Below are 23,847 nucleotides of genomic sequence, written 5' to 3'. Positions count from 1 at the left end.
CAAAAACAACAAACGCTCTTCTCCACTGAACAATCTCTCCAGCCCAATCACAGTTTTAACATAGTTATCTCAAGCTGGGAATGTGGACACACAACTTTAATCCCAGTACTCAGGGAATAGAGGTTATTGGATATCTGAGGTCTAAGCCAACCTAGTCTACATAGCAAGTTCCAGGACAGCCAGAGCCAGACAGGGAAATCTGATTCAAAAATAAATAAACAAACAAATAAATAAATGTAATTTATTACTTCAAATACTTCCCAAATCCCCCAGTGTCGTAGCTATTCCCATATGCTCCCATAACAAATAGTACATGTCTTTATATAGCTTTGTTTCTACTTTATTATCATTAAACCATGGAATATTTTAAGACAGGCATGATCCTGAGCCCATAGTTAAAGCTGCTGAATGTGAAGAGCCTTCATAGACATGATGAAGTAAAAATAAATAAATAAATAAAAATGTGTATGTGTGTGTGTGTGTGTGTGTGAGAGAGAGAGAGAGAGAGAGAGAGAGAGAGAGAGAGAGAGATTGAGAGAAACTGACTCAGTTCTCTGGGCTATGTCTATCATAATAAATCAGTCTTTCAAAATTCTTGGTGACTGGTTTCTCTTTTTCAAAAACTCCTACCAAGGCAAGTTATATCAATGGACTAATAACAAGACTTTCTAATTACAAAGTTTCTTGCCTGAAGTCAGGTTATCAACTTGTAACTCTTCATTCACAATATAAATGGGGGAGGAGTACATTCCTCATGTCTTATGAAACATACCCTACTGGTCCCACATCATCTCCCCTGTTGTCTATCTATACTCCCATACAGGCTTCCCAAGCAGATGCAATAGAAAATAAGGAGAGAAAAAGATTCAAGTATTGTAGTCTCTTCTTGTCTCACACTCATTTACAGAGTATATGATTTCTTACAGACATTGCAACACTAGTTAAATACACCCACATTCTCAAATGAGGTAAAATCTACTCTGAGACACTGAGAACTGTTTGGGGAGCCAGGCAGTGGTGGTGCACACTTCTAATCCCAACACTTGGGAGACAGAGGCAAGCAGATCTCTGTAAGTTCAAGGCCAGCCTGGTCTACAGAGAAGGGAGAAGTAAGTAGATATTGGTTGAAGCCTACATGTATACAGCTAGATAATGTTAGTTCTAAAGATCTAATTATAAAGTATGGCAGCTATAGTCAATAACAATGTGTTATTACCTGAAATCTGTTTAGCAAACCTTAGGCGTTATACACACAAACTTGTGTGTGTGTGTGTGTGTGTTTGTAAGGTTTCTACATGAGTGCTGAGAATATGAACTCAGTCTTCATGCTTGAGAAAAAGCACCTTATTCACAAAGCTGTCTCCCCAACCCCATATGCCCTAATTTTGACAGATTTTGCAACTACATCTATGTAATATTTTTTATGCTTAACTATATGCTTAAATGTTAATCAGAAATCATAATTAGATGAGAGGACAAGGACTCAATAAAATTCAAACCAGATAATCCCAGCACTTGGGAGGCAGAGGCAGGCAGATTTCTGAGTACGAGGCCAGCCTGGTCTACAAAGTGAGTTCCAGGACAGCCAGGGCTATACAGAGAAACCCCGTCTCAAAAAACCAAAAAAAAAAAAAAAAAATTCAAACCAGAAACAAACAAAAAAAATGCTTAGTCTTCTGCTGGATGAAAGTGTATTAGGATTTCTGAAACACTAAAAGGTTCTTTTTATTAATCTTTTTATTAATATTATTACACTTATTTACTTGGATATGTGTTCACATGTATATCATGGTGCACATGTGGATGTCAGAGGACAACTTCCAGAAGTTTGTTCCAGAGATTAAACTTGGATCATCAGGCTTGGCAGCAAGTCACTAACTGTACTGGCTAGCTTTGTGTCAACTTGACACAGCTGGAGTTATCACAGAGAAAGGAGCTTTAGTTGGGGAAATGCCCCCATGAGATCCAGCTGTGGGGCATTTCCTCAATTAGTGATCAAGGGGAAGAGGCCCCTTGTGGGTGGGACCATCTCTGGGCTGGTAGTCTTGGATTCTATAAGAGAGCAGGCTGAGCAAGCCAGGGGAAGCAAGCCAGTAAAGAACATCTCTCCATGGCTTCTGCATCAGCTCCTGCTTTCTGACCTGCTTGAGTTCCAGTCCTGCATCCTTTGGTGATCAAAAGCAGTATGGAAATGGAAGCCAAATAAACCCTTCCCTCCCCAACTTGCTTCTTGGTCATGATGTTTATGCAGGAATAGAAACCCTGACTAAGACACTAACCCACTAAGCCATTTCATCCGTTTATCAAATATTGAATGTTTCTGAAGAGTCACATGAGTTCTTCTTACTCATTGACCATTGGCTTTACTTATTACTATTTATAAATTCATATTTATATTATATTATATACATATAATTTAAGGATGATAGTATATATACACAGAACCAGCAAGGGCCAGATTCAGTTTTGGATAGTAATCTTAGCTAGCTCCTAGAATGAACTTTGTGTAAATTACTTGGTCTCATTGTTTTTCCATTTTCAAATATTATCAACCTGGGTAGAAAAAAAAAACAGTCTGAAAGAAAACTCAGCAGGAATCTCAGATAAAACAATTTTTTGACGTGAAAAAAAAATGAACAAAGCATTTAAAAATAGAAGGAACAGATGTGTGCATATCTTTATTTCCAAATCACCACTGAAAGACAGCTTTGGCTTTTGTTTACAAGTTAGTGTGGGCTTATCTGCTGGTACTAAAAGAAACAGCTCCACCAGCAGAGAATCCTGCCACCCTGACAAGGCATCAGGGACTACAGCGGAGCCTAATTAGGGTTCTGATTTAGGACCAACTCCCTGTTCCCATTCTCTCAAGTCCTTAGCTCTTCCTCAGAAAAGTCAGTCTATAAGTATCTAAATGAAAAGTCCATATGGGTCATAGCAACAGGGATAAAAATTGCACCAGAGCTCTGCGATTTAAAGCCTTAAAAAAAAATTAAGTTCAAACCACTCTGACCCCACTAATTCTACACGAATGATATTGTAAGAAATTCAAAATTCAGGATCTCATAAGAATTGTTTTAAGCTGTTTCCTAACAATCTGAAGTGAAGTTGCCAGAGACAGAATCAGCTTTTCCTAAAATGCTTTGTGCTAACTTTTCAATGAAGCAATTTGTCTCTGAAAAAAGAACTTAACAGCTTGTTTCTGTGAATCATCCAGGCCATCCAGGTGAAAGAAATGCTTTTGTAAATTCAAGTCAGTGCCTAAATCAGTGGTTCTTAGTCTGGACGCACATTAGAATCATCTGGGTAAGTTTTAAAAATAACTATGCCTGGCTCTTTTCTGATTAATTGGTCAAGGAGGGGAATTTACATGGTCTGTCTTGGGTGGGGATGGGTTGGGTCTTTGATTGGTTGGGTGGGGGGGGGGGTTGTTGGTTTGTTTTTTTAAGACAGGGTTTCTCTGTATATGTAGCCCTGGCTATCCTTGAACTCAGAGATCGCCTACCTCTGCCTCATGAGTGCTGAGATTAAAAGCTGTGTCATCGCCCAGCTTCATGGTGTGACTTAAGCATTCCCCAGATGATTCTAATACGCAGACATAACCAAGAACCATTATCCTGCAATAAGAATGTCTTAAGCCCATCTCCTATCCACGAGTTCTTTTTAGTGTTTTGGTTAGTTAGTTAGCTGTTTGGCTGGTTTGTCCTGGTTTAGTGGCTTTGGGTTTTTTTAGTTACTCTGTAGTTTAGGTTCTCCCAACTGGTCTCCAATCCATGGCAATCCTCTTGCATCAGCCTCCCAAGTGCTGAGGTGACAGGCTTGTTGCCTTTACCCCACAGCTCTTTTTAGGGTCTTATTCTGTACTGAAAACAATGAAGCATACACTTTTTAGCCTGCTGACTGAAGAGGGTCAAAGCTGGTAATTCATTTATATTCATCATGTAAAAATAAAATGTCACATTCCCAAGCTCCTATTTACCTAAGATACCTTGGTTTTGCTATTCTAATTATCCTTTCTGTTTTTAGGCTCTTACCCACTAAAAATGTGTCAGAAGTCTCAGAATTTCAGCAGCCAGCCAACTAGACTGCCTGCTAGCTTTGGACAATACAAAATTTTCTATCAATGTATTTTACAACTCAGTGTTTTTAAAATTGTGTTGCCAGATCTACCCACAGTGTCAACACCTTCTTAAAGGCTATAAAATTTATAGCCTAAATTTATAGTATAAAGTTTACAGTATAAATCCTTTTTCTTCCTAGTGCTTCCCCAGGTCATCTCAGGCTCTACTAATTTCTTATAGCAATTTACAGTCTCTCTACCACTTCCTGGCATATGTTGTACTCCCATTTGACCATCAGTCCAATTTAGTACCTGTTTCCCTAAGAACATTGTGGACAAATATATTTAGGTAGGTATATAAACAGTTTTAGAATGGTGTGTTTTCTGAACAAAGCTCGAAGTGTTTTGAGTTTACTATTTTGAGTTCCTTGACCCATCTGTCCTCTCTAGCCTAAACCTCCCTTCAGCCCCACCAACACTGTATCATACTCCCAACTATTCTGAGACTATCACTGCCTTTTCAATTGAGAGCCTACATGCACTACATGGACACAAAATCCCTGCCCTGTTTTATTTTTCTTTAAACTGTTGTACCTGTCTCCATCATTCATCTTTTAAACTCTCAAAATCTAAATTACATTTCTGTCTCAACAACTTCCACAAACAAGGCTTCCTTACAAACAGCACGCTACACCAACCAGTCCCATTCTTTCCCTGATTTTTCTAAGATGGCCGCTCAAAAGTCACCAAAGGAAGTTCTCCACTCACGTAGGCCCCTTTAGGCCAGGGAGTAGAGGAAGGTTGGTGGCTAAAAGCAAAGAAGCCGAAGACCCCAAGAAGCCGCCTTAGGGGCAAGAGGGTGAGCCAAAGAAAAAGGACAGCCTAGGCGTTGGCCTCACTGCACTGGGCCTGCGCAAGCCACAGTCACAGGAAGTGCGGCCACGCCCTGGCATCAGGCCGGAAGTAGGCGTTGCCGGGGCCTGGCTGTGAGGCGAAGTCGGCGGTGGGGAGAGCTTCTGGACTGAGGTAGGAAAGAGGCAAGGCCGTAGGGTCTTGGCTCGAGTCAGCCTTTGTAAGCCATTCATGTATGTAGTGTCTTCCCTCGCTTTTCAGCCTTAAGCCCTGAACACCAGCTGCCTTGGCCAGCCATTGTCTGCTCGACAGGGTGCCTGGTACCTTTTTCTGCCTTTCTGCCTTGTTTTCTAGGTAACCTCCTCCTGGTTCTTTTTGCTTGAATCTCCTTGCATCTGGGGTGAGGGGTGGGGGTGGGGGTGGGAGTCCTTTTTTGTAAGAGGAAAGAAATTACTATTTTACTGAGACCTGCAACTTTTTTCAGAGTTTAAAAATTAGCTTCAAATTCTCACTTTGTCCAATTCACCGACAGCCTATTATTGGGGGAAAGGAATCAAATCACCTGTTAACAATTTGATGGGGATAAGAGACAGCTGAATGTTATGAGTTCCAGCGTCCTTGGCCTACTTGGAATCAGTCTGTTTGCTAAGAAAGAATAGGTCAGCTCTCTAACTCGCTGAATATCTTACTCATCGTTCTTTTCAATACCTTTTTTTAAAAATGTAATTCTTGGTTCTTCCTTAAAACCTTTTTTTATTTTTAACAAAGTATGACATAACTGTAGTAGAAGTTCCGTATGGCTTAAGATAGTTTAACTAATTCTCAGTTTCCCTAATGATTGCCATTAACAAATGGGCTCTGGAGCAAAGTCCTAAACTAGAGTTTAGTTGATCACCCATATTGCCTAACAAAGGTTCTAATGCTGCCTATGTCATAGAATGGGGGGAAGGAGTGTGGAATTTTTGTGAGAGGCCAAAGGAGAGCTTACCTAGCTGTATGTGCATCTAATTTTCAGAAGATTCCTATGGGACAGGTTATATACAAAATTCGTTTTCCCATAATAAGTGAACTAAATCAGTGTTCAATAGAGATTCCAGTAAAAGAGAATTCAAACTCTTGAGACATTTCCTCTTTTAATTTTTTTCATGGTTGTTATATTTGTTCTCTTAGGTGGTCTCTATGAGCTCTTAATTTTTTAAACATTCACATATATTCCCTCAGTGCAGTTGAGTAATTAGTACTGACTGAAACAGTATTTATCTTGTTATTATGTAGGAAATGAGAGGAACAGAATGAAGCATGGCTAGAAAGGGAGAGAATATTGGTGTGACGTTTTCTGATCATGATTAAGAAAAGTTATTAAACCGGTTATGGTTGAAAATGCCTTTAATCCCAGCACTCGGGAGGCAGAGGCAGGTGGATTTCTGTGCGTTCAGGGTCAGCCTGGTCTGCAGATTGAGTTCCAGGACAGCTAGGGCTATACAAAGAAACCTTGTCTCTCAAAAAAGAAGGAAGGTCATTAAATGAGATGTATCTTTTATTTTACATGTGTTTGTGTGCATTTTTGCCCACAGAAGCCAGAAGAGGGCACTGATCCCCTGAAACTGGAGTTATAGGCAGTTGTAAGCCATATGGGTGCCGGGAATCAAACCCAGATGTCTCTAAGAGCACTCAGAGCTCTTTCCAGCTGGAAGGAAGAGCTTTAAAGTAGTTTATCCAGAAGTTTAAATACTGGTATTTTTATGACCTTAACTTGGCCCCCATTACTTATGTTAAATACCATCAAACCCTAATAGCATATAAACAGTGGCAGGTGTTGTAGTGCCACTTAAAGTAAATTGTTATGTTGTCACCTGAATGTAGTTTGTCAGTTGTCATATTTGACCTAGCTATTTATTCCAAGAATGTGAATTATGCAGTGATGCTAAACTTAGTCATAGGAGTAAAGAATGCCTTTAAGTGGAAACTGGAGAGAAGGTTGTATGCTGAGGGTTTATTTTATTGAACTTGGGGCAGCTTCAGTTCCAGGAATGACTCCACATCTTAGGGCTACTATTTGATGCGTTTCATTTCTGATTCTCTGAACCATGCTTTTCCCTCTAGCACTTGAACAGAACTCCTTTGCCATCAGCATGGAAGACACTTACAGTATGTACTACTTGCTGCTTTTAGAAAATAATACATTATTTATGTGTAGTTTGATGCTTGACTAGACTGCATGTTGTGAAAACTTCAGATTCCTCCCTGAAATGCTGAGAAAGAAAGGTCTGTGTGATATTGAAGTAGACGGATACTCAAATTTTAAATAAGGCACTTTAGTCTACAGCCATATTACCCTGAAAAAAAAATGGTCTGAAGAACTTTAAACTTAAGTAATTAGACGTATGAGAACCAACTGTAATGATACACAACTGTAATCCCAACTCATAGGAAGCTGAATCATGAGGATCACAGCTTCTAGGTCATCATGGGCTTCACAGAAAGACCATCAAAAGATAAACCAATAGCCCACTGAGATGGCTCAAGGGTAAAGTGCTTATTACCATAAATGCCTGTCAACCTTAGTTTGAGTTTTAGAACTCTTGTAAAAGTAGGAGAGAAAACTGGCTCTATAAAGTTGTCCTCTGACCTACACACAGACCATACACAATAATTAGTACAAAATTTTTACAATACTGGGGATGCAACTCAGTGGTAGAGCATTTGTGTAGCATTCTCAAGACCATATTTTAATACCAAGATAATAGATAGATAGATAGATGATTGAATGATTGATTGATGGCTAGATTGGTGACCAAGATAGATGGATGAATGGATGATTGATAAGTGGATGGATGGGTGGATGGATGTAGATAAATAGATGGATCATTGATAGATAGACAGACAGACAGATTCTTTTCAAGGTAGAACAGTACATTAGAGCTGACCTAAATTTCCAGACTAAGTAAAGCATTTATGGAAGTTCTCATTATCAACTTTGACACATGCTCTNTATGTAAGTAAAGCATTTATGGTAGTTCTCATTATCAACTTTGACACATGCTCTGTATGGGCAGTTACAATATGTGTGAATCATGGGGTACCTCTATTCTGTCAACTGCTGACATTTGCTAGTGGTGGAATGGATTAAATGAAGTAAAACTAATAAGAATTTCATCTGTGAATGCTCTCTGGGTGTTCTGAAGCTTCAGAAATAAGAAGAGATTGCTGGCTAAGAGCTCAGTGGCACAATAAGCATGCCTGTCCTCTGGGGCCTTGCCTCCCTATTTGTTCTGTCCTTCAGATCACCTTTCAAGCTGATTTGCATCATGACCGTGGTTAGCAATTTATTCCATGTTTACCACTCTTCCAGTGAAACTGTCAGTTTCAATTCCCCTCTGGTTTCTGATTTTCATTGCAGTCTCCTGGTTTATAAGCTTCTTATCAATGGTGAATTGTTTGTCTTGCTTTTATCCTTAGCTTCTGGGGTGGCAAGAGTGTTTTATTAGGTGCCTTTTGCTCTCAGAATGTACTATTTAACTTTCTTTCTTTAACCAGGCTTATTAAGATTTGGAGCATAGCCTGAGGGCAGCTTTGAATAACATGGTATAGGTTCAGGGTTTTCTTGACACAGCAGTCTATCTACAATTGTCTTAGCTGTAGGAGGTTCTGTCTTTGCAGATTATTTTTATTTTAGCTGGCCAGTTTGGTAGTCATTAGATTGGGAACTTTTTTCTTATCTATGTTCCAAAACATGAAAAGTAAAATCACCTACCTGACAAAAGTAATGAGGTCATTGTCAGGGGAAAGAGAGCAGCCAATACAACATACGGGAAGGAGTAAAGGAAAGAACAAATTGGGGAAAAACTCTATTAATACTTCATAGAACACTCAATTGAAGCTATCAACTTCTTAACTAAAAATAGACAAGGATGCTAATGAGATTATTCTCAACTATGGCTAGCTAGATTGAGAGAGTGTTGGAAAGTGCAATGGGCCACACTGCTTATATTGGTACACCAGCAATCCATTCCAACTTTAGTGTGCTAGTTGGGAAACTGTGGTTGGAATATCTAGAGAATGAAAATGACCACAAAATGTTACTTTTAAGAGAGGAAAAGGGAGACTGGATAGATGGCTCAGAGGTTAAGAGCACCGACTGCTCTTCCAGAGGTCCTGTGTTCAATTCCTAGCAACCACATGGTGGCTCATAACCATCTGTAACAGAATCTGATGTCCTCTTCTGATGCGTCTGAAGAGAGCAACAATACACTCACATAAAGTACATAAATCTTTTAAAAAAAAAAAAGGAAAAGGAAAAAGTTAGTGTGGATGCCATTTTATTATAAGAATGAAAACTGTATTAAGCCAAATGTGAGTGAAACCTCAGTACACCGTTCCTGATACTGCTGTACTTAAGAGTCAGTGATAACACAATTTTATTGTCTCATAGTTCCATTTCACTTTTAATCATTTAATCACACTGTTTGTTTGTTTGTTTTTGTTTTCTTTATGACAGGGTTTCTTTGTATAGTTCTGTGTATCCTGGACTCATTCTGTAGACCAGGCTGGCCTCAAACTCAGAGATCCACCTGCCTCTGCTTCCTGAGTACTGGGATTAAAGGAGTGTGCCCCTACCACCAGGCCAGTCACACTTTATTTTAACCTAACTTTTTTTTAGACTGCCCTATTCTTTCACTATGGATTTATTGAAAACACTAATGTGGTCTAGTTTTACAGAGCCCTATTATACTGTATACTTAAACTGTATTTTTCTCTCTTTCAGTCGACTCCCTGGACCCTGAAAAGTTATTACAGTGCCCCTATGATAAAAATCACCAGATCAGGGCCTGCAGGTTTCCTTATCATCTTATCAAGTGCAGAAAGGTAGGGTATTATTTTTATAATATGCACTTTAATGCCTCTTGAGTTCTTCTGAAGAGCCAAGCTTTATAAGCACCAAATAATTTAACATAAATATTTTAATTGAGTGCCAGATTGTTTGGCAAGTCTACCTTTGTTAAATTTCAATATTTACAAGTTTTTGTTTTATTCTTTGAAGTATATAAAATTTTAATCTTTTATTTTCTTTCTCCTAACTAGCAACAAAGCATTGTTTATAAACAATATCTCTGGAGTACATGGGTTCTGTGGTGCTGAAGATTGAACCTATTATTTTAAGATATTAAACACGAATTATATATAGTTTGGATTAAATACTAAACTTTTGGTATCTGTATCTGACATTGGTATTCTTTTTTTTAAAAAATTAGGCATAATTTTATTGATTTATTTATTTATTTATTTATTTATTTATTTATTTATTTATTTGCTTTTTCAAGACAGAGTTTCTCTGTGTAGCCCTGACTGTCCTGGAACTCACTCTGTAGACCAGGCTGGCCTCCAACTCAGAAATCTTCCTGCCTCTGCCTCCCGGGTGCTGGGATTAAAGGCATGTGCCACTATGCCCGGCTAGCTTAGTTTTTGGAAAAACAAATCACTAATTTTTTCCTAGTAATGAGAAACTCCCCCTTATTAAGTTTGATGTGTTCATTATTTCTTTTAAAAATAGTTTTAGATTTATTTTTATGTGTATGGGCATTTTAATTTAATTAAGTATATGTACACCACGTGTGTGCCTAGTGCCTGTGGAAGTCTGAAGGGGGTATTAGATCTTCTGGAAGAGTTACAGGATAGTTACTAACCATCATGTGGGTGTCATGAAACAAATCTGGGTCCTCTGAAAATGTAACAAGTTCTAACAACTAGGCCATCTCTCCAGTCCCTCTATTACATCTCTTTCTGATGTTTAGTTTAAAATTGTTAGGCCTGGGCTGGTGAGATGGCTCAGTGGGTAAGAGCACCCGACTGCTCTTCCAAAGGTCCGGAGTTCAAATCCCAGCAACCACATGGTGGCTCATAACCATCCGTAACAAGATCTGACTCCCTCTTCTGGAGTGTCTGAAGACAGCTACAGTGTACTTACATATAATAAATAAATAAATAAATAAATAAATAAATAAATAAATAAATAAAAATAAAATTGTTAGGCCTTGTTGGACATCAAAGGGAGGAGAGGCCCTTGGTCCTAAGAAGGCTTGATGTCCCAATGTATGGGGAATGCCAAGACAGGGAAGTGGGAGTGGGTTGGTTGGTGAGCAGGGGAGGGGCATGGGATAGGAGGTTTTCAGAGGGGAAACCAGGAAAGGGGATAACATTTGAAATGTAAATAAAGAAAATATCTAATAAAAAAAGAAAAAATTGTTAGCCCAAAAAAGTAATTGTTTCTAAAAATAACTCCCCAAATTCAACATCTTCTTTTACCTTTTTTTAACTTTATTCTTTGTTTCACATCATGTATCCTTGTCCCACTCATCTTCATATCCCCTTGCATCTGCCCTTTTCCCTTACAACTTCCCCACCCCCCAAAAGAAAAAAAAACCACACAAATAACAAAGCATACAAAACATCTCATCATAGTAGCTGTAGTGTGTCACAGTGTGTCCCACAGTACACCCCTCTGTCCATGTCTTCACTAACGAACGTTCATTGCAACAGCTTTATTTTTGTTTTAAGTTTTTTTTTCTGTGTGTGTCTGTGTAAGTTTGTGTGCACATTGTGCACACAGGTGCCCATCGAGGCCAGAAGAGGGTGTTAGATCTCTTGGAACTGGAGTTAACAATAGGCAGTTCTGAACCACCATGTAGACAGGTCCTCTGCAAGAGCAAAAAGCACTGTTACCACTGAGCTCTCTACAGCCCCAAACCTTTTTTTTTTTTTTAAGCATTTCTCTCTGGTTACTTCTTTATAGACTTAGCTAATGTAACCTATTCAAGTCCTTTGTTAATTAAAAAGTACTTGTATAGAGTTTTTAGAATATTGATGTCAGGGCTATAGAAATAGCTCAGTGGTTAAGAGTACTTGCTGCTCTTTCAGAAGTCACAAATTCAGTTCCAGCTACCCATATTAGTTAACTCAAACTGCCTATAACTCAAAATATACGAAATCCAGTACCTTCTTCTAGCCTTCCACAGGCACCTGTACTCATACATACACAAAGACAATACACACAAATGTAAGATCGTTTTTTAAACATTGTTTTAAGATTTATATTTTTTGTATATAAGTGTTTTGCCTTCATGTACATCATACGTGTACCTGGTGCCTGAGGAAGCTTTGTAACTGGAGGAAACTGTAACTGAGGAAACAAATGGAACTGAAGTTACATATGATTATAATCTGCCATGTGGATGCTGGGACTGAATGACTTCAGGTCCTGTGCAAGAGCAGCAGTGCTCTTAGCCTCGGAGCCATCTCTTTTTTAAGTAGAGCTTCTTATAGCCTCGGTTGGCCTCACGAGCTCAGTAGTAAAGGAGGACCTTTCCCTGCAGATCTCCCTACCTCCACTTCCCTGGAGCTGGAATTGAAGGTCTGTGGCACTATACCTAGCTCCAGTAAATATGGTGTATATAGTGTGTGTACACTTGTGTACCCAAGAGGAAGCTATACTCTACCTTATTTCTTTGAGACTGGATCTCTCCCTGAACCTGGGCTTGTGTTTTTTGCAACTAGGCTGACAACCAGCAAGCTATCTCCTATCTTTGCTGGCATTTCAGGCGTGCAAGACCATACCCAGCTTATTTACTGGGTTCAAGAGTTCAACCTAAGGTCCTCTCGATTGTTCAACAAGCAATCTTAACCACTGAGCCATCCCTCCAGATCCATGCAAGTTCCTTGGTTCTGTGTTTTTCCAGCCTGCTTCTCACTAGTTTTACATTCTGAGTTTCGATTGTGAAACATCTTTAAAATCTTTTTTATTGAAAAAAGTTTTTTCATACCAAGTATTTTGATCATTTCCCTCCCCCAATTCCTCTCAGGTCCTCCCTAACTTCCTACCTACCCAACTTTGTTCTTTCTCTCTTTAAAACAATAGCAAAACATTTTAATGTTTGTGTGTTTGCAAGCATTGTGGACCACAGTGTGCTTGTGAAAAAGAGTCAGCCCTCTTCTTTTACTATGTAGGTCCTTGATATCAGGGATATCAAATCCAGGTTATCAGACTTGGTGACCAGCTCTGAGCCACCTCCTAGCCACTCGTTTTTTGGTTTTTTGTTTTGTTTTTTAATTTGTGTGTGTGTGAATACCCACAGAAACAAGACTGGCAGATTGCCTGGAGCTGGAGTTATGGGCAGCTGTCAGGTCTCCAGTCTGACTGCTACTCTTTCAGAGTACCAGCACTCTTAACTCCTGAGCTCCAAGCCCTCCTTTCTTAAATCTCTTTTTTGGTTTTTTTGAGACAGGGTTTTTCTCTGTGTAGCCTTGGCTGTCCTGGAACTAACTCTGTAGACCAGACTGGCCTCGAACTCAGAAATCCGCCTGCCTCTGCCTCCTGAGTGCTGGGATTAAAGGCGTGCGCCACCACGCCTGGCCTTCTTAAATCTCTTTATTGCTGGTACATTTGCCATGACATTTTGGTGATAATAAATACTTAGTTTTGGTTTAAAACAAGATATTGTATAACTAAGTAAATGACTGACTAAATGGGGCTGGAGAAGTGACGCCACTGTTAGGAGCTCTGGCTGCTCTTCTAAAGGTCCTGAGTTCAATTCCTAGCAACCACATGGTAGCTCACAACCATCTATACTGGATCTGATGCTGATGTCCTCTTCTAGCATGCACATCTACATGCAGATAGAACATCCTTACATTAAATAAATTAATTTTTTAAAAAAAGATACTAGCCCACAAAGTGTATATCATTTGGGTTTTTCCTAAGTGAAATAACTGAAATTGTTTACCAGGCAGTGGTGATGGCATACCTTTGATCCCAGCACTTCAAAGACAGAGGCACATGGTTCTCCAAGTTCAAGGCTAGTCTGATCTACAGAGCAGAGTTCCAGGATAGCACAGAACTACACAGAGAAACCCTGTCTCAAAACTCAAAACAAAAAACCTAAAACCAAAAACAACAACAAAAAAAAAGGTGGTTGTTCGGTTCCTCATTTCAGGAATCATTAAGTGTCTGTGTTGGCTGAAAAATCATTAGCTTGTCTCTGCAGCTTCCTCACAACAGCTGTTTCCCAGCATTGTTAAACTGCAATAGCAGAGTGTGGTCTGCCTCATTGTTACTGTTGATCCTGAATGCTAGCTTTCAAAGACACCCAGAGAACTCCAGTACTGCAGGCTGTGCTGTCTGAAAAACAGAGTGAAGAGATGGTTAATACTGACCGTTTTGCTCTTTATAAGCCACTAAAATCTGTGTGTGTGTGTGTGTGTGTGTGTGTGTGTGTGTGTGTGTGTGTGTGTGGTGTTATCGCTGCAGTCATAGCCAAGCATTTTGATGATATTCAGGTAGAAGCTGCATGGTCTGTATGGATGATAAGTGTGCCCACCACACCTGAAATACAAACTTGTTAAGGGTTTTAGGGAGCCATTTATAGAAAAAAAAAAAGCTGAGCTAGTTTCCTTGAATTTTAAGAAATCCGAAGAATTGATAGATCTCTTAATTTTGATTCCACAGAATCATCCTGATGTCGCAAACAAATTGGCTACTTGTCCCTTCAATGCTCGGCACCAGGTTCCCCGGGCTGAGATCAGTCACCACATCTCGAGCTGTGATGACAAGAGCTGTATTGAGCAGGATGTGGGTAAGCCAGACTAGCTGAAACAGCCTGGGATTCCAGGGTTAGCTGCTCAGTTTGGAGTTATGCTACATCATTGTCTTGCTTTCTGGCTTTCACCATTTCAAAAGGATATTTTTCTGCCTTTGAGATTATATCATTGTAGCAGTGGGTTGTTAGCTTCTATATAGGTCAGACTGCTTTCTCTTCTGAACAGCCTGATTCATTTTACTATTATAATAAATCATCTAAAAATAAAGTCCTTGAGGCTGAGGATGGAGCTCAGTGGGTCGAGCACTTGCCTCCCATGGATAAAGGCCTGGGTTCCAGCTCCTGTACCACAGAATGGGCATGGTAATGGTGACTTATAATCCTGGTACTCAAGAGGTAGAAGCAGAGCCGGGCGAGGTGGCGCACGCCTTTAATCCCAGCACTCGGGAGGCAGAGGCAGGCGGATTTCTGAGTTCGAGGCCAGCCTGGTCTACAGAGTGAGTTCCAGGACAGCCAGGGCTACACAGAGAAACCCTGTCTCGAAAAACCAAAAAAAAAAAAAAAAGAGAGAGAGGTAGAAGCAGGAGGTTCTGGAGTTCAAGGTCACCTTTGAGTCTGAGGCCAGCTAGGAACACAAGACCCTGTCTCAATAAATAAGTAATACTGTTACTGTCATAAATATGGTAACAATCTTTGTTTCTGCTTCTTGTTCCTGTCAGTTCTCACCCTATTAGAAACAAAGATTCAATAGGCTACCTTGCAGCCTTTAAAGGCCTTAAATCCTTTAAGCAGAATAACCTAGCAGATACCACACCACCCCCTGCCCTTTATATATCAAATCTCTGTTGTCTTACAGTCAACCAAACCAGGAACCTTGGACAAGAGACTCTGACTGAGAGCACATGGCAGTGCCCTCCTTGTGATGAAGACTGGGATAAAGGTAAGATACCATGATAGCCAGGGCTACACAGAGAAACCCTGTCTCGGGGGAAAAAAAAAAAAATACCTCTACGGGTTTTCTTCCTTCACATATTTAAATCTCAAATCATTTGATTGAGACAGAAGGAAGATTTTCTTTTTTAATGAACATACATGTTGTTCAGAATACCTTATTATTTTTATTGGGCCCCCAAATGACCACATTTATATCACTGTGCAGACACATAGAATAGCCTACCTCCCCATTGGAAGAAGCACTTCTTTACATCTGTTTTCCCCATAAATTGTGTTGTACCATCTGTGCTTGATTGTATCTGGGCACATTTACTATTATTTATGGCTCTTGCATTTATATCCTTCATTGTTAAATTCCTGGTTCTGTATAACTTGAGCAGGGTACTCAATCAGTTTTTACTTACACCCCTCAGAACTTAGCTGTACGATTTTTCCTTTGACACATTTAACTAACGCAGATCGGTGTCTTAGCTAACAGTATCTCAGACTGCTTTATCTAACAGTATCTCAGACTGTCTTAGCTAACAGTATCTCAGACTTAGTTAAAGTACCTCAGACTTAGCTAACAGTACCTCAGACTTAGCTAACAGTATCACAGACTTATCTAACAGTATCACAAACTGCTTTGCTTCCTTTGGCAGACTTGTGGGAACAGACTAGCACCCCATTTGTCTGGGGCACAGCCAGTTTCTGTGGCAATAACAGGTAAATTAAAAGGTCTTACTCTCATCACTATCTCCCCAAATCCAGGTGTGTGACAAAAAATATAGAGTTGGGTGTGGTGGTGTGTGCCTGAGCTCTACAGAGCAAGTTTCAGACCAGCCAGAGCTACACAGAACTTCCTGTCAGGGGAAGGGGATGGACTGAAGGGATGACTTCGGGAGTTAAGTTGCTCTTTAAAGCAACTGTTTATAACTCCAGTTCTGTGGTATCCATACCCTCTTCTAGGCTCTGTGGACACTCATATACATGTGCATATATACATGTGAATCTTTTTAAAATCCTAAACATTATTTGAGATTAGAAATCCAGAGCATCTTAATGAGAAAGAAAGAAGATATCTCTCTCTTTACTACTAATATTCTCTATCCAATTTAAAACTGTAAGATTTCTCATTATACCCACATTCAAACCTTAAACGACCAAATTTCAAATACAGATGAGACTATTTCAGGGTTAGAGAATAAAGGAATAAAATGCTATGCTTTATTTTTCCCTAAATGCTTAATTTTGTATTCTTTAATTATGTGTGTAGAGATAATAAGCACGTGAGTGGAGGTGCCACAGAGGCCAGAGGTGTCAGAGTCCCTGGAGGCAGAACTACAGGTGGTTGTGAACATACAGGGGCTGGGAATCAAACTCAGGTCTTTTGGAAGAGCAGTGCATGCTCTTAACTGCTGAGCGATCTCTCCAGCACTCATAAAAAGTTACTGAAGTCAGCTCATTTTAAATGCATACTATTTCAAATCATAAAACATAGAAAAACCTAGTTTTATTGGTGGCAACTTAAACTTACTTCAGTTCTTAAGAGATTTATTTTAGGGGCTGGAGAGATGACTCTGGTTAATTTTCTGGAGGACTCAGGTTCAATTCTCAGAACCCACATACTGGCTCCAAACTGTCTGACTCCAGCTCCAGGGGATTGTATAGCTGGTATTTGCTTCTTTGTGGGTTCATTTTTCCCACCCATTATCCCCCAGTTTTACCCCATCACTAGATAAGAGAGAAAGATAGAGGGGAGAGAGAGGGAGAGAGACCCTGAATCTAATTTCTTTCCTTTTGTTTCTTTTTTGAGCATGAATTCTAACAAACTGAAACCAACCCCTCTAAATGACCAATAGTCACCAATCCTACCTGTCCAGGCTCTAACATTTATATACCATCTGAAAAGTTGCCAGAATTCCAAATGTCATGTAAATGCAGAAATTTATCTTCAGCTAGAAAAACCACACTTCTGCTAGAGCACGAAGCAAATCATAGTCAGCTGCTGTGGACAGTCTGAAGCAGCCCACACCTTAGTCCTGGGATTAAAATGAAAGTATATTCTTACAGTATTTCTGTGTTTTTTAAAAAAACAAAATTCCAGAAATTCTTTAAAATGTCACTATATGAGCCTAATAATCTCCACTACCTTCTGTAGGCACTAAGCACACAAATGGTGTATAGACACATGTAGACAAAACCCATACACATAACAATAGTAATTGATGAAGAGATTGGTTGCAGCCAAGCATGGTGGCACATACCTTTAATGTCAGCACTCACACTCAGGAGGCAAAGACTGGCAAATCATTTTGAGTTTGACAGCAGCCTGGTCTATGTAGTAAGTTCCAGCCAAGGACAGACAAACCCTGTCTTGTTTGCAGGGGTAGGATTTTGTCATACTACTGACTAGTTGATGGGATTGATGCTTATCTCAATTTCTATAAAATTTAAATGTAAGGAGCTAAAGAAATGGCTCAGCAGTTAAAAGCACTGGGTGCTCTTCTAGAGGACCCAGATTCAAAGCCCAGCACCCACATGGCAGCTCACAGCTGTCTGTAACTCCAGTTCCAGGAAATCCAACACCCTCACATGCAGGCAAAGTACCAGAACACATAAAATAAAAAAGAATAAATCAGTTTTTTAATGTAAATGTAAAACTCTTATCTTTTGTTATTTTTGTTATGCTTTGCTTTTTGAGACAAGGGTTCTCCATGTAGCCCTAGCTATCCTGTAACTGGCTCTGTTAGACCAGACTGGCCTCGAATTCAAAGATCCTCCTGCCTCTGCTTCCTGAATGTTGGGATTAAAGGCATGCGCCACCACACCATCTTAATACACATATGGAACATTCCAGAGAAGTGATAATCATTCTAATTGCAAGAATGTTTTGAGAGAACTATGTTCACATTTCAGATGAGTGGTCGTTGTTCCCTCCATTTAAAAACACATTTTGACTGTCTTGTGCGCCTGAAGAATACTGATATGATGACATCAAATTATTCCTTTTTCTTTCAGCCCTGCAAATAACATAGTTATGGAACATAAGAGCAACCTTGCATCAGGCATGCGAGTTCCCAAGTCTTTGCCCTATGTTCTGCCATGGAAAAACAGTAAGTAAAATAGAGGTCAAAGTATTCTTGCACTTTTCATTGTAACAAAAACAGTTGGTTTGATTATTTAGGTATGTTCAGCCTGATGCTGAAAGTAGTGTGACTCTAAATTTTGTGTTGAAAGCACCTCACTTACCTCATGGTACTCCTAGACCTGATTATAAGCAAGAAATTAAGAATATCTTGCAACTACTGCTCTTCTAGAGAATCTAGGTTTGGTTTCCAGCATCCAAGACAAGTGACTCTCAACTTCCTGTAAACTCCATTTACAAATAATCCAACTTCTCTGCCACCTGTTCTCATATGTACATACCTCCACAGTAACACACATGCATATAAATAATTAAAAATAATATAAATATTTTTAAAAGAGAAAGTGCAAGAGTACAAAACCCAAAAGGGTGTTTTCCTGAAGTGGAGTAATCACTAACGTCAGTATACTAAGTACACGTAGAGACCATTAGAGTAGCTATTAATTTTGGCTAAGAAAAAGTCATCTCTTATTGTCAAGGCATTAATTTAACAAAAAATAGTATTTCAGTAACCTAAAAGACAATGGGTAGGGAAGAAGGAAAGTACTAAAAAGCAGCATAGGGAATGGAGTTCAGATATCTTCCCTAAACATCTTAGCCCATACTGAGTGAAAAGGTATTAAATTCCTATCAGTCTGCCTTGATTTAAAAAAAAAAATCCACATTTTTGGGGCTGGAGAAATGGCTCAGTTAAGAGTAGTTGCTGCTCTTGCAGAGAACCCAAGTTTGGTTCCCAGCACTCATGTACCAGCTCACAGTTACCTATAACTCCAGTTCCAGAGGCCAGACAACAACTTCTGGCCTCACAGACACCAGACACACATGTGTATGTATATACAGACACACTTTTTTTTGTAATTTAAAAAAAGGGAAGGGGTGGGCTGAAGAGATGCCTCAGTGGTTAAGAACACTAACTACAGGCTGGTGAGATGGCTCAGTGGGTAAGAGCATCTGACTGCTCTTCCAAAGGTCTGGAGTTCAAATCCCAGCAACCACATGGTGGCTCATAACCATCCGTAACAAGATCTGACGCCCTCTTCTGTAGTGTCTGAAGACAGCTACAGTGTACTTACATATAGTAAATAAATAAATCTTAAAAAAAAAAAAAAGAACTACTCTTTTAGAGGTCCTGAGTTCAATTCCCAGCAACCATTGGTGGCTCACAACCATCTGTAATGTGACCCAGTGCTATTCTGATGTGTCTGAAGAGAGGAGAATGTACTCACATACATTTAAAAAGAAAGGAAGGAAGAAAAAAAGAAATTGCTACATTCAGAATACCCAGGGTAGAGGCCAGGAGATGGTTCATCAGGTATAAGCACTTACCATGCAAATCTGACAATCTGCTTTTGATCTTGAACACATAGTAGAAGGAGGGGAAAAGCTCTTCCTACATCATACACATATGTATACCATATATACACACACACACACACACACACACACACACACACACACAATTGTTTAAAAGACTTTTGAAAAGAACCTAAGATCGTATGGTCTTTATTTCATCCAGACTTTCTGGTATTATTCCCAAATCCAAATCCAAATTTACTTGAGTCCCTTGATTTCAGTGTTTGTTACTATTTAAGTTTTGAGTGAGTAGAATGGATTCCCTTTAAAGAAGCTAGAGAGATTGCTCAGCAATTAAGAGCACCTGCTGCTCTGGCAGAGGATATGTTTTGGTTCCCAGCACCTATATCAAGCAGCTCACTCTTACCTGTAATTCCACTTCCAGGAGACCTAATGCCCTGACTTCCATGGGCACCTGCATACAGGTGGTGCACATAAACTCACATAAGCACATATGCATACACAGGCAAAAGATCTTTAAATACTAAAACATGTTTATTTAAATATTTGCATTTCCCAAAAATGAGATCGTTAAATAAAATGTCAAAAGGCTTGATACAGCCAACCACAGTAGCATATACTTGTAATTCCCAGCACTTGAGAACTAGACTGGAGAATCAAGATTTCAATTTCTGATTGTGTCTCAGAAAAAGAAAAAGAAAAAAAATAGGTAAAAGACTATTTTCTTTTTCCATAATTCTCAGTGGAATCCCATCACTAGGTTTGAATTCTGCTTTAAGATTACTACCCTATATATTCTAAATAAGAGAGTAATTTGTATTTATGCCAAGCAGTGGTGGCATAGACATAAGAGGCAGAGGCAGGTGGATCTCTGAGTTAGAAGCCAGCCTGGTCTACAGAGTGAGTTCCAGGACAGCCAGAGCTATACTGAGAAACCCTGGCTTGGAAAAAAAAAAAGTAATTCGTGTTTTTGTGTTTAGTAAGCACTGAAGGTAGAATGAATTTCAGTTGACATGATTTATTTATTTTGAAATGTTTATTCTTGTAGATGGAAATGCACAGTAACTGAACATCTTTTTCAAGTAAGTATTTCATTCCACTATGTCTTTAGGTGGTAGCAAGATTTAACTGGACATAAAGCAATTTGAGTCCAATTTTCTTTCAGATTATGATACCAAATTAAAGCTTTGGGTGTGCAAGTTCTTTTTATGTACATAGCCTCTATAATGGCTTTACAGACTAATGAATAGGCATTTACTACTTAAATTAGCATTCTGTTACTATGCTAAGTTCTTTTCCCCGATATTAGTGCACACAGTTTTGTTTGTTTTGACATTGAAGTCGCAGTCTAGATCTATCCTGCCTTTTGTAATGGAGTAAGATTAATCAAACAGTTGTGATTCACTGCTCTGCAATGCTTTCTCAATGCAGTACTGTTTAGCTATCATTTTTTTTAAATCCATATTCTTCTAATTGGGCATTTAAATTTTGGGGGTGTTTTAAAAGCCTTGCACTATTGATATTATTTAGGGATTTTTGTGCAAAACCTCACAAAAATCTCCTTTTTCCCAGATGAAACCTGGAGGCTCTTCCATGTGTGATGTAGAGCTAAGCTTGGCTGCCTTGCCTAAGATTGCCCAGCCCTACTGCTTATGGGATAGGGACTTTAGGAAGGCTGGAATAGGATTCTATTTCAGCTGTCTGCAAATACTAGTCCTTCAGTGAATATTTATCAAATAAATGAGTAATTAGTCTGTTGCTAACTAGTACCCATCTCACAGTGAAGCAGATAAATCTGTGGTAGAGTCCACTTTATACCAGACGTAATGTTTTTCCTGATTAGAACTGGAAAAGCTAAGTGAAAACACCCAGCCAGGCATGGTGTCTCAGTCTTTATTCCCAGCACTCAAGAGAGTCATAAGTAGGTGAATCTTTGAGTCAAAGGCCACCCTGGTCTACAGAGTGAGTTCCAGGACAGCTAGAACTATATAGTGAAACCCTGTCTCAAAAAAAAAAAAAAAAGTTTAAAAGAAAACATTTAAAAATAATAAAAGGAAATACTCTTTAATCATGCTAGAAATTTATCAGTTTCTTCTAGCAGTTAGCCACTTTTCATAGGTTTTGACCTTTTTCCTTTTTTCTGAGACAGTTTCTCTTTATAGCTCTGGCTGTCCTGAAATTTGCTCGGTAGACTAGGCTAGCCTCAAACTCAGAGATCTATCTGCCTCTGCCGCATAAGCGCTGGCATTAAAGGTGTGTGCCACCCATACTCAGCTTGGTAGGTTTTGACTTTAAATTGTTAAATATGTCTGGAAACAAGAAAATGAAATTTGGCCACAGATGAAAGATACACTAAGGTGTATCATAAAGAATACATTGAACAGACCTGGATAAATATGGGGAACTTTGAATTGTTCTCTTAATATGTTATACAAAATGTCTGATGATCAATACAGTATATAGCTGTTTAGTAACTAAGAAAGACAACTCTATAATGAAAACTTAGGAGAAGCTTCTCATAAGATAAAAACAAAGTGCTTTCTCCCACTCACCCCAGCCCACTTTTTTGAGACAAGGTCTCTTGATTATGTAACCCTAGCTGTCCTGGAACTAAACCAGGCTGGCTTCCAATTCATGGAGATCCACCTTTCTTTGTGTCTAAAGTGCTAGTTTAAGGCATGTGGTACCACACCTGGATGGTATTTGGCTTTTTAACTTCACTATTACACATGCATGCTTGTTGCCTGTGGAGGTCAGAAGAGGGCATCAGATTCCCCAAAATGGAGTTATAGATGGTTGTGAACCACCTTTTGAGTGTTGGGAATCAAACCTGGGTCCTCTTAACTACTGAGCCATCTCTGCAGCCCTGAATGAATATAATTTTTAAAAGTCTTCATACATGCAGATACATATATATCAATATTTTTAATTGAGTGATAAAGTATTTGAGAAGAAAAATACTAACATTAAGTTAATTAGAATTTATTTATTGAAGAATTGTTCAAAGTAGTCAGTTGCCTACAGAGTCAGTTCTCACTTGAGAAGCTGTTGACACAGAAATGTACATTAATGACTGTGAAGAATGTTTTTGATTCAATTAGGAAATTTTCATGTACACAGAGGTACTAAAGAGAAGAGGGTCAGCAGGTACTCAGTGTCCTGCCATTAACAACAGTAAATTTCTGGGACAGCTCTCAGAGAGTTTGAGGGGTTGTGTCAACTGTTGTCAGATGTAGTTGGTACTTCTGTCAATGAAAGGAAGTAAAAATCTTTTTTCTCATTTCCTTGCAGATGCCAGACTGTGGAAGACTCTTGCTTATTCCTGCTACCAAGGGTTCTTCTTTTTTCTCTTTATCTAATTATAGAACAGTAAACTGTCTGTGACTTTCAAATTGGCAAGTACTTCTTTTTTAACTGCTGAGACTTTACTCTTCAATTATTTGATGCCAAATATTTATATATTGCTGAAAAAGACAGCTTGATAGTTTAGTTAAATACCTACTACCCTCAAATTAAGAAAAAAAAATCACTTCCCATTCTGGTTAATGAAACAGTGATGTGAAGCTGTTGTACAGAGTCCAGCTAACATAGACAGAAAACTTGAGTTAAAAAAAGTAACTATGTGTTTATGTTTCTGGCATTTGTGGACCAAAATCTTTTAAGAATTTAAAAAACTAGGCTTTTTATTCCTTTAATCCCAACACTCAGGAGGCAGAGGCAGGATAACCTCTTGAGTTATGGTCAGCTGATCTACAAAGCAGTTCCAAGAAAGCCAGCACTACACAGAGAAACCATGTATCAGAAAAACAAAAACAAACAAAAAATAAAAACCTGGGCTTTTCCTGAACAATACAACTGTTCATCCATTGTCTCTGAGATAGCTTATGTACAGCAAAACTCCCCATTCTCATTTAGACATCTTGCTGCTTGAATATTTCCAGCAGGGGTTAAGT

The 23,847-nt window shown here is 39.1% G+C and overlaps 1 protein-coding gene across 1 annotated transcript; it reads left to right on the top strand.

Annotated features, from left to right (window-relative positions):
- Window positions 1-5,011: 5,011 nt before the first annotated feature.
- Gtsf1 (gametocyte specific factor 1) lies at window positions 5,012-23,286 on the top strand. The gene is made up of 9 exons (XM_021217270.1): window positions 5,012-5,083; window positions 7,013-7,057; window positions 9,675-9,775; window positions 14,409-14,535; window positions 15,356-15,439; window positions 16,095-16,158; window positions 18,454-18,548; window positions 20,943-20,976; window positions 23,186-23,286. The coding sequence occupies exons 2-8, from the start codon at window positions 7,042-7,044 to the stop codon at window positions 20,957-20,959; spliced, it is 504 nt and encodes a 167-aa protein (XP_021072929.1). The 5' UTR covers window positions 5,012-5,083; window positions 7,013-7,041; the 3' UTR covers window positions 20,960-20,976; window positions 23,186-23,286.
- The last annotated feature ends 561 nt before the right edge of the window (window positions 23,287-23,847 follow it).

Source organism: Mus pahari, chromosome 17 (assembly GCF_900095145.1).
Source record: "Mus pahari chromosome 17, PAHARI_EIJ_v1.1, whole genome shotgun sequence".
NCBI lineage: Eukaryota > Metazoa > Chordata > Mammalia > Rodentia > Muridae > Mus > Mus pahari.
The sequence above is the reverse complement of the archived record's forward strand: the minus strand, read 5'-3'. Positions and strand labels throughout refer to the sequence as shown.

Bases quoted from the DNA above. Each gene is read 5' to 3' on its own strand.
- Gtsf1 (XM_021217270.1), top strand. The intron at 14,536-15,355 runs GTAAGCCAGACT...GTTGTCTTACAG, and splicing joins CTGTATTGAGCAGGATGTGG to TCAACCAAACCAGGAACCTT. The intron at 16,159-18,453 runs GTAAATTAAAAG...TTTTTCTTTCAG, and splicing joins AGTTTCTGTGGCAATAACAG to CCCTGCAAATAACATAGTTA.